The 11,542-nt window shown below is 44.9% G+C and overlaps 1 protein-coding gene across 1 annotated transcript in view; it reads right to left on the bottom strand.

Moving 5' to 3' along the window:
• LRP1B (LDL receptor related protein 1B) overlaps window positions 1-8,019 on the bottom strand; it is a 1,474,154-nt gene extending 1,466,135 nt beyond the window's left edge. The window contains exon 1 of the mRNA XM_084809602.1: window positions 7,675-8,019. Within this exon, the coding sequence (XP_084665728.1) occupies window positions 7,675-7,759 (85 nt within the window). The 5' untranslated portion in view covers window positions 7,760-8,019. The remainder of the gene's footprint in view (window positions 1-7,674) is intronic.
• Window positions 8,020-11,542: the final 3,523 nt, after the last annotated feature.

Consider the following 11,542-nt stretch of genomic DNA (forward strand, 5'->3'; position numbering starts at 1 on the left):
AATCCCCACTCAGCAATGCTGCTCACTGGGTGACCCTCTTAGCCTAACCTACCCCACAGACCTGCCATAAAATGGTAATTGGCAGGGAAAACCATGTACACTGCCTTGAGCTCCTTGGAGGAAAGTGGGGATACAACTGTAATTAATAATTAATGGATTGTACACATTGACGGAACACTGAAAAACAACAACCCCAATAGGATTCTTGGTGTGATTTGCCATTGCATCAAGATCCCTTTTCCTGCATGTTTCACCAATGTGCACAAGTGTTTGCATGCATCAGACAGAATTCTGACAGAATTAAAAGATGTGAATAAACAGAGCTGCAGCTAACTGTGTTTATGCCAATGCCAGAATTAATTTTAAGAATTCTCTATGTTAAATTCTCTAAATTGGGGTGGAGGAGGAAGAATGGAGAACAGCCGAACGGAACTGTAAGGGAGCGGGGAATCCATTTATCCATATATGTTTCTGTACACATTCACAACTAACAGGGAGTATCACCATGACCTTGTGTGTCTTGCCCCTGAGTATAACTTTATTTACTCATATAGATAGATATAGATGATACAGATGTGAATAGAGAGATTTGTAAGTATGAGGACAGACAACTCAGTATTGAAGCACTGAAAGAGCTTTATTTGAATTTGCCCATCTTACAGCCGCTGAGAATACTTTCCGTCAGATTGACAAGCAGAAGTTCCATGTGGCAGAGCACAGTACAGCTGGTTTTCGAATGTTCTGCTTCTAACACCCAAGTATTAATAATGAGATTGGAGCCAAGCCTAAAAACACATTCAATAAGACCATTTGCTGATCGGCTTTGGGAGCAGAATAAAAACAGGTTCACAAGCAAGGATTCAAAGGAAAAAAAAAATAGCTACATTATAAAGCCCTGTCTTCATTTCATCTACACAGAATAATCCCATATTCTGTTCCTATCAACTGACTGTTAAACACAGCAATTCTGCTTTAAATTGTTCCTGCATTTACTTACATGTAGCTAAGGGATAAAAGCAACACCCCCCTTAGATGTATGTGTTTAAAAGCGACTTTTGACTGGTTGTATGAGTCTAGGAAGAAATCATATCCATGGTTTTTATTCATGGTGTTTTCCTTAGATGGAGTCAAACTAGCTTTATAAGAAGACAAAGAAATAATCAATGTACGAAAGGGCTTGAGTTATGCGGCAAAGACATCTCACTGGTCTAACATCTGTCTGCTTCACTGTACAATGTGCTTTCATGTCTGACAATGCAATACTTCTCACAAATAGCAGTATATTGCTTGCTCGAGAGATGGCTTGATCTGAACAACGTATATGGAAAATAATGACACCAGATACCAAAAATAAAATAAAAACAGTTCCATTAGAAAGCTGTATTACCCATTGTCAATGGTATTTCAGCAACCACCAACCATTTCAGAGTTCACTGTAAGAGTCCTAATAGTAACATGCCTGATGGTACTAAATAGCCAAGACCCCTGCAAACTGAATGCGTTTCTGAAATGCTGCCTATACATGCCCCAAATATCTGGTATTTCAATCATTTGGAGAGTCCATAAATATCTGGTATGCAAGTAGAGGGAATAAGCTGGTGCATGGCGGCACAGTAATAGCGAAAAAACTTGGTGAGAGTTGATCAACCATGTTCTTTTCATGGAAGTTTTTAAATCTGCATTACAGATGACTAGCTGTAAAAGCTGAGAATCTGGAGCCATTCCAATTACTATCAAAACCCAATTTAGGGCACAATCCTATGGAGACAGTTCTCAGCCACCAAACTCTGGGGCTGGCGACTGTCCAATGCAAGGCAGCCAGAACATGGAAATGATCCTTGCCTCCATGCTCTCGCCATTCTGCATTTTTGGCTAGACAGACAATTTCGCCTGTCTAGCCAGGGAGCTTCAGAGTGGGAAGGGGGGAGGCCGTGCAGCTCATAGCAAGCTACGTAACGCAGGTTCCATGGTGCCCTCCCCTGGGACCACCCCCTTTCCCCTGTCTCCATGCTTCATTTCCAAATGCAGAGCCACACCTGCTACAAGGGGGAGGAGGGGTGAGTATGGTTTCTGGAAAGCAAAGTCAGAGCCCTGGCTCTGACCTCGGTTTCCAGAAACCAAAAAATCCTATGGCCCTCTAGACAGTGTCTGGTGGCCATGGGATTTCTCCCTTAGCAAGAATTCCTAGACTCCCTCCCTCCTCATCCCAGCAGAGCCCTTTGTCTGGCACAGCCATGCCCTGCAGAGGTGAGGGCCCATGCCATTGCAGTGACAGTAGTACTAAGGGAAGGGACCAGACTTGAGTTAGAAAACTATGTGGTTTAGTGGTCAGAATGTTGGACTGGAACTCAGAAGTTCTGTGTTCTAGTCCCCACTTGGCCATGAAGCTCACTGGGTGACTTTGGGCCACTCACTGACTCTCAGCCTAACTTGGGGTGTTGTGAGGATAAAATGGAGAGAAGGAGGAGGTCTATGTAAGCCATCTTGTGTTCCTTACAAGAGGGGAAAAGGTGAGATATAAATGTAATAAAATAAATAAGAACAAACAAGTATCAAGTTGTTCCATTGTGCCGGCTCTGCAATGTCTACTCCCAAACTTATGTGGCCTGATGTTAGCACAGCAGCTGATGGGTAGGATGTAAAAGTGGCATTCCTAAAGGCTGACACTGAATAATCTCAGTATCTGAAAGTCTCTCACATCTCAGCTATAACGTTTAGCTTTTAATACTCCAAAATAGACGTCTGTTGATATTATGTACTTTTTTTTTTAGAAAGGCTTTGACACATAGGTTCAGCTTTAGATTTAGGATGTTTACTTTAATTAACCAATAATTTATCTTACTGTGCCATCCGTACAAGTTGTGCCAATGTAAGAATAGTATCTTCTGAGGCAATGGCAAAGCATGATCATTTCAGATACTCCAGCACTCTGAAGTATATTTCTCCCAGTTTTAGTGCCCAGTTAATGAGGACACTGCTGTTTAATGAGAAGGTGTAATCTTGTATTATTCTATAGCTGCTAACTCAGTTACTTAGACTGTTCTTTAGTAAAATATCCCTAGGCATTAACAACAATACTTTCATTTAAAAGTTATGACTTCAAAAATAAATTCTGCTTCCAAAATTACAAAAGAAACCTTCTGGTAGATGCTCTTTTCATTCACATCACATGCCCCATTTTTACCAGTCTTCTCCTACATTTTTTTTCTCCAAGCCTTTTTAATGTAGCCATTCCTTCCTGTTATCACCATCAATTCATTCCTAACTGCAGCCTATACCTGTGTTGTAGTTTAAGTATGCTGCAACCTGCCAAAGAGCATTGATATTAAACTACACATTCTTATGTATTAAGAACAATCCTTTAGGTATTTTTTGTAGTACATCTCAAATTTTACCTAGTGTAGGATATCACTAGGCCCTCGTATGTTCCGAATCATATTTTGGGTTGGGAACATTTGCCAAGTTTAAACACAATGTCTGAATTCTTAATTTGCACCGCACTTATCTCTGATCTGACATGACATAGCGATATATGATGAGCTAGTTGATTCTAAGTGAATTTGATTTGGTGGGTATAATTTACAGGAATGTTGTCTTTTTAGAACTGGATTGATTCTAATGTAAACTGACACAGTGCTTTATCCCATATTACTAGATTACAAAGCAACAACTGACACAAAAAGCATAGCGCACCAAACCAAAGCTTATCCTGCATTAATAAATGAACTGGCTCTCACAAATCTCCCCACTGGGTATAGACCATCACCTTGGCTTCTACAGAAGGTTTGCAAAATCACTTGTATTCCAAATTTACTGATCATTTCAACCCATAATTGGTGAAACCCAATTTGAGGCTTTTGAGCAACACTCACAAAATTCTGGAATCCATGCTGGGGGGAAAATGCATTTGGGGGGCCCTAAGGCCACTCAGGGGTCAGGATGAGATGCCTAAAGCAGCAGCAGCATTCACTGACTGGAGAGGATCCACATAGAACTTCCAGGCTTTAGACTTCGAAAGTATGAGATACTAACTTACCTGTTATTCTTTGTGTTCTATCAAAGAATCATCTATCAGCCACTTTTCAAACAGACATTTTTGAAGGCCACAAAGTGTTATTTTTTGATAGTCAACCAGGCAATTATTTTTTTCGCTCCCTCTTGAGTTGTAGTGTGCAACACCTATTTAATTTTTGATGGCCAGCTGGGAAATTGACCTAACAGGTTCAGTAGTTCAATTACAGAAGAAACAAGGACCCAAAAATAGCATATCTAAAACCATTTGTACTTCTTCAAATTAGTTTTAAACAGACAGTAAACAATTTGGTATCTGGTTTGCCAAGTGCAAAAAAAAAAAAAATGATAAGTTTTCACAATGCAAATTCAATTTCCTATACAATCACATTTTCAATGGGAAACTAATTAATTCCTTGTAAACTAGATATCGCAATGTTCAATGCATTCTCATTTCTTGCTTGCTTTAAGGCTCGCGCAGTTTAGAAAGCTATCCCAAGTTAATAGGATTTGCTTTGTGTCCATTCTGAAACCAGATATAACATTTGAGTCATGCCAGCCCTAACTTTTCTGAGTTTAATAGCTATAAAGGGGAGGGGCATATAAATCATATTTTGATATATACCTCAAGCATCCATAACAAAATGCCCAAATCTAATATATATATATATATATATATATATTCCAATTAGGTATCTGACTTAACACCTCCCCCCAAAAAACTTTACCTGGCTGTGGTATCTTTATCCAAGGAACAATAAAACCATTGTCTTCCTGTGATAGCTTGATCTGCAAGCCAGTTAAATTGGTGTACCTGTATGTCAGTGACATTACACATCCCATACATTTAAGCCTCAGCCTCTTTTTAAGTGGCTTATTAGTTATGACTGTCTAAATACAGAAAGGAACAGGACCCATAACCTGATCTTAAGCATGTTTACTTAGAAGTAAGTAGTGACAGTTCTTGGGACTGAAGCCCTGGACTGTATTAAAGGGACACTTATTTGAGTTTGAGTTGCCACCTTTCAGAGCTGCTATACTTTTTAAAAGCAGCAAGATGGTTCAAAATGCAATATGTGAGACTTCCTGGCATGGAAATGCAGTGGTAGGATACTTCCACTTGCAAATATCTGCCTCTCAATCAGCTTTTAACAGAAGAGCACTATCAGAGAAAAAAGGTGGCACCCTTAGAAAATACAACTCAGTTGAAATTCGATGCTAGTAAGTAATGAGTTTAGGGCCAAGGTGTAACATCAATCAACTGAAATCTGGTCCTAACAACCATCTACTAGTACTTACTATTGATTTCAACGGCAACTGGTTCTAAATACATTTGGTAGAAGTAAGCCCCACTGGAATCAAGAAAATATTTTTAGGACTGGCATGTTTGCATGCTTAAGGGAGTATCAGAACTTGCAGTCTTAGGATGCAATCCTATGTCTACTTACCGGGAACTAAACCCCACTGAATTTCATGAGACATACTTGAATAGACATGTATAGGACTGCACTGTAAGCATTCTAATGTCAGTACCCTGGTTTAAAAATCACATCATCAAACCACTTCTATTTTGTACGATTGGACAGATTTATGTAGCCCTACATGGCCACCAAACTATTTGAACGAAAGCCAATGGACAGGAGTAAAAAAAAACAAAAAAACCCAAAGCACATTTTAGAAGCTCCTTTGAAAGCAGTAACCAGTCAATAGCTGCAAAATTATACTGCTGAACAACTTGTACTTTCAGTAAACCCTTAGCTAGTGGTTGATGGATCTGCAGAGAGTGTATGTCAGGCTTCGAGAGTATCAGAGTGATACATCACTCGCACTGTTACTGCCTTTTATTTGTTGCCTGGTAGTAAAGCCATAATTTTAGATCAATACATAATTGCTGTCATATAAAACACAGTCCATATCTTTCTCCCCATTTACCTGACATTAGCTGAATAGCACAATCCTATCCATGCCTGCTCATAAGTTCAATGGGGCTTACTCCCAGCCAGGTAAGTGGGTTTAGGATCGCAGCATCAAGCATATACATCGGTAATTTACCCAAACTCCTGAGTAGTACTATGGGTCATTTTCAAATACTCCTGGAGTTTTCCTAGTATAGTCTGTTGCATTTAACCATTTAATGATTAGTGGAAACGTAATTGGATTTTGCACACTGTCCTGTAATGCATTGTTCAGTATTTGGCTGAAATTTGCAAAGTGTAAAAACAAGTATCTGTCCTTTCCCACCCCACCCCACCCCTCACACACACACACACACACCAGCAAAAACTCCTGATAGGAAGCTAATCTGAACTTGGCTAAATCACTCTCATCTTTGTTTGTTTAAAACAAAGTCTAAAAATATGTATTCCAAAACAAGTCTGGGTGCTTTCAACAAAACTTATTCTCAAGTGTGCTTCGATTGCAATCCTACACACGTTGACCTGGGAGTAAGTCTGATCAAACCCAATGAGTCTAATTTCTGAGGAGACACGCGTAAGATTGCACTGTAAGAAATGGCTTCCCAATACCCCAATTTTAAAAACACGCTGACTTCAGAGTCAATTCCACAGAAACCGATGGGGCTTACTCCCAAGTAAGTGCGCAGCTGTGAGGCACCTCCCCCAAACATGTTTCCGATCAAGTAGTCCTACTGAAAGCTACAATCCTAAAGACACTAGTTAGTAAAATCCCACTGGAATACATTGGAGTGGCCAAGGAAATGGTTACAGTGGAGGGCAGTTTACCAGCATCCTAATCCAAAACTGGCTGCTAAGCATTGTATTTAATCTTCCATTACTGGACCGCTGCCGAAGTCAAATGAGACTTCCTTCAAAGTAAGTATGTAAAGGATCGGGGTGCAAATTAGCTTGCTATCGCTATATCTCCGACTGGGAAAGCACGGGGGGGGGGGAGTCTCGCCCGCACACATCGCGCCATATTTCTATTTCGGAATAGTCGAGGAGGGAGCCCAGCGGTCACAAGGTTGCAAGAGCCCTTGCAAAGCAAAAGGGAGAGACAGAAGTTGATGACCTATCATTGCTGTCCCTTGCGCCCAGGAGCCGGGCGATCGCTAGCTTACTGCCAGGGCAGCCAACCTGGAGGGGAGGTAAGGGCGAGGGGGAAACCCAGTCCCTGGAGAACGCAGCATCCGAGACGGTCGTTTGCTTGCAGGGGGTTTGGAAGGAAGGGGGTGGGTGGGAAAAAGTTAAGGGGGGCCTGGAGAGGAGAGATTCGGAAATAAACGGGGTTTGAAGAAGCTCAAGCGAGGAAAGGCGCTATGTGAGACAGGGGAGGATGAGATCCCCCCCCCCCCCGAGAAATAAATCCAATCCACCCACCATCTGCAGAGGCGCAGCGAAGTCAACGCTGCTGGCAAGACTTTGCTCTCTTGAAGGAGAACGTGCATCTCTCCCCCCCCCCCCCAACCCCAGCCGATTGGGATTTGTGCGTGTGCTGCGCACGGGGGGGGGGGGTTGCGGGGGAAGCCAAGCGAGCGAACGCGAGCGCCCGTGTCCCCCGGGGGCAGGTGGATCGCAAGAGTTCAAAGTTAAGTTTGAGCCACTTTCTCCAAAGACGTTAAAAAAAATGGGACGCGCACACACACACACACACAAAGAGAGGTGGCAGAGAGAAGAGCAGCAAAGCCAGCCGAGGAGGACGCCTTACCTCGATCTGCTCCCACTGCCAGAACCGTAGCAATAGGAAATAATCCCGAGGCGGCGAGGAAGGCGAACAGAAGAAACTCGGGCATGGCCGGGCAGTCTGGCGTCCTCCGCCGCTCCAAGCTTCTCCTCCTCCTCCGTCCGCCGGAGCCGCCGTTGGCTCGGCGGCACCCTTCGTGAAAGTCCCTCGGCGGCCGCGGGCAAGGGAAGGCGGGCGCCGCGCGATTCGCAGATGCCGCTGGAAATTCTGCTCGAGGAGCCCGGCCCGCCTTCTCCCCTGCTCCCGGCAGGATTACGAGGGGGATGTGTGCGAGAGCCGCTTGCGCGTCTCGACTTCTCAATGCAGAGTGCGTCTGATCTTACATCACGCAAGAGGGGCAGTCGCGGGGGGGGGGAGAGCGGGGGGGGAGATGCCAGGGGATGGGAATTTCACACTGATCAGTCACGGAAGCGGCCACCCCCCGGCTTCGGTGTCCAAATACATCACCTCTATTGCTTAGTAAGAGGCATTTAACACAGCACGAGAAAGACCGCCGCTGTACGCGGCATGCCCTGCAATTCACGATTCCAGCAGGTCCAGTCCAGCAGTGGAAGGACAAGGAAAGCTAGAGATTCCCCCCTCGGGGAGTCTAGGGAGAGCCTTGGAGCCGGCAACGGACGGACCGCTAAAACCCGGACTCCCTCCTGGAGGTCGAGAGGGCGGCGAGCCGCCTACTTTCCGAAGTAGCGCAGAAGCCGCCACGAAGGAGCCTGGAGAGAGAGAGAGGAGCGCGGCGGAGGGAGCGAAGTCAGCTTGTTTTGCTCGGTGGGAATAATGTCCGAGGAGGGGGGTGAGACCCAGAGGCTGCGCGCGCGCGCGCGCGCGTGTGTGTGTGTGTGTGTGCGTGCGCGGGGGGGGGGCGGTAGCGTTTCAGAATGTGATGCAGGAATCTAGTCATTTAAATTGCAAGAGCGACAGGGAGGCTTGGGTCGTGCTGAGTGACTCAGCGAAAACATTGCCACATCGCCCATGGAGAGCCCCCCCCCCCCAACTCCTGATTCGTTTTAACGGGATGGACAAGGCGTTGAGTGAACATAGCACCTGGCTAGGACGGGGTCGAGCTCTTCAGTGCAGCAGATTGAGAGTGGTTTCAGGTGTGCTATGAGGTCCAGGGGAGGAATTCAGGTGGGGCTCCCCCCCACCACCACCGAGTTATTTTAAAGGATAAACCCAGCCTACCTGGTTATCATCATGGGCTCTTTTGTTTGTGCTCAATTAATAGAAAACGATAGAAATATTTAGAAGAATAAATTCCAGTTTGTGATTTGGTTTTAATCACAGGCGTACACACACACACACACACAGAAACACACCTTTAGACAGGCAGGCTACAACAGACGCCAGAAAGCCTCGCACTTCTTGTTCTGTGTATGCTTGTTTGGCTAGCCACTTGGCCTGGGTTCTTAAGCCAGCAAAAAGCCACAATTTGATGTAATAGGTTGGGTTACATTTCTGAACTGGGAGTCCATTCATTTTGATGAAGACTGGGCAAGCAAGTTATTTAATGGGCAGCCAGGGAAGAATGTTTTATCCTACCCCCCGTGAGTCTTCTTGAGTTCAAATTCCAGCCCTGGTTAGGTAATTTTAAACACAGGACTTAGAGTGCAGTCCTTCCATTGGTCCCACTGAGTTCAACGGGGACTATTCCAGGATGGGTGGGCATAGGATCACAGCCTTAATGGTCTTATAGGGCCCCCTTTGTATATGTATTACCTCACTTACTTAAAAAAAAAAATGGGGTAAGCCACTGTGTTTGAGGGTCCTTCTGTTCATTCTGCTGAGTGAGGCCTTAGACATCTCCCCCCAAATCCTGCCCTCTCTGCACCACTTTCTGAGGGTCAAACTACACTTTGCATTTTTGAAAAGTGGGCTTAATGGTCCCCTTTTTATTTTGAAGGAAAAGTAGTCACTGGGGCTGTCTCATCAACTGCTGTAGGTAAGGATGTAAAGGCAATCGAACAGGAACGAGCAGGTGAGGATGTAAAGGTGATCAAACAGTAAAGAGTAACATCTCCTCCTTTACCTGCCCTGCAGCAGAGGGGGGATGAACCACCCCAGTTGGGAAGCTCTCAGAAACAATACCCCCTTTGGTCCCTCTTCCAGTTGATGCTGCCGAGAGAGAGAGAGAGAGAGAGAGAGAGAGAATGGAAGCAGATGCCTCAGCCTGCTCCATCCCCGTTCTGTCTGGGCGGTGCAGCAATGAGGGCTGGTCATGGAAACCGCAGCCACCCCAGCATCTGCCTGCAGTGCCTATTCCTTCAGCCTGTTTCTCTGGGCAGCATGATAGGGAGAATTGGGCCCAAACACCAGCACACCACCCGGAAGGAGGGAGGAGGTGGGCAAAAGGCCGAGGTGGCTGCTCTTGCCTCCTTCCGTCACTGTGCTGTGCAGGTAAGGTAAGGGGACAGGGAGAAGCAGCTGCTTACAATACCTTCTCTTCATGCTTAATAGGTGAGCAAGAGAGAGAAGGTTGGAGCAGCCAGCCAATGCCTTCTTTGCTGACCATTTGCTTTTCCTCCAGAATAAAAGAGCCAGTTTTAACTCAAGTGTGCATGTTCACACAGCAATAAGTCAGCCCCTTTATGCAGCCTAATCCAACATGGAGTTAGGTACACCTGAACCTACTGAAGTTAATGAACATACGCACACCCAGCTCTGCACTCTAATGACATGACACTGAAATACATTTCCTTGGAATAAATCTCACTGCAATCAATGGGCTTCATGTCTGAGTCCACATGTATTGTATGGGGCTGCTACATTTATGATTTATGTAGTCATCCCTGCAGGATTTCTACACCAGTTGCGGGGGCACATGGGTGGGAAGGTGTGGTTGCGCTCCTGTCCTGCTTGTGGGTTTCCTCCTGCAGGCAGCTGGTTGGCCACTGAGTGAACAGAATGCTGGACTACATGGACCCTTGGTCTGATCCAGCCGGGCGCTGCTTATGTTCTTATGATTTATAGGGTGTGCCTCTACATTATGGATGGCATTCATATCCTTGAGGAAGTGGGGGCTTGCTGTACAGCCCAGAATCTCTCACATCCGGGCTAATAGTAAGAAGTTGCCTGCTGTCTTCTCTGTGCTGCATGTTACAGTGAACGAGCAAGAGGCTCATGCGCTGGTTCCTCCAAGCTGGATTATTGCAGACAGTACACTACGAGTGGAACTGCTTTTCAAGATGGCTGGAAACATCAATGGATACAGACTGTGGCAGGCAACAAGGTTGCTTGTGGAAGCAGGCAAATGGAGCATGTTACAGGCTTACAGCTGCTCTGTGCCAATTACATTGGAGTTGAAGTCCCAAACATCTGGAGATCTACCTTCTGCCCACCTCTGGTCTAGAATCCTGCTAATAAATAAGTAAATAAGAGGAGTATTACTAAAGTGCATATCCTATACCCTGTCTTTCATCCATGGAAGATGAGGTAAACACAGATGGCTGTCTTCAGACATGCAAGCAGGCAAGTGCATGACATCCTCTGAGAATACACCTATAGCCATTCATAGACTGCAATTCTATGCCTAGTTTTCTTAGAGTAAAGCTAACTGAACTCAGTGAAACTTACTTTTGAGTGGATATGTGTAAGATTTCTCTATAAGTTCCTAAGCAATTCAGCTGGAAGTACATTCCACCAAAGTTAATGGAGCTTATTTCCAAGTAACCATATCTAGAATTCGCTCGTGAGACACAGCAGCTCTGCTGATGTTAACAGGACTATTCAGGAATACAAGGGTTGTGTAGACTGCTTCAGTATAACAGATTTTCCTCTGGTTTCACTTTCTAATATAATGACAGTATATTAACTGGATCTTATTCCTGTAGCCAACATT

Source organism: Heloderma suspectum, chromosome 1 (assembly GCF_057233095.1).
Source record: "Heloderma suspectum isolate Gila_16-S chromosome 1, 16-S_ref, whole genome shotgun sequence".
Taxonomy (NCBI): Eukaryota; Metazoa; Chordata; class Lepidosauria; order Squamata; family Helodermatidae; genus Heloderma; species Heloderma suspectum.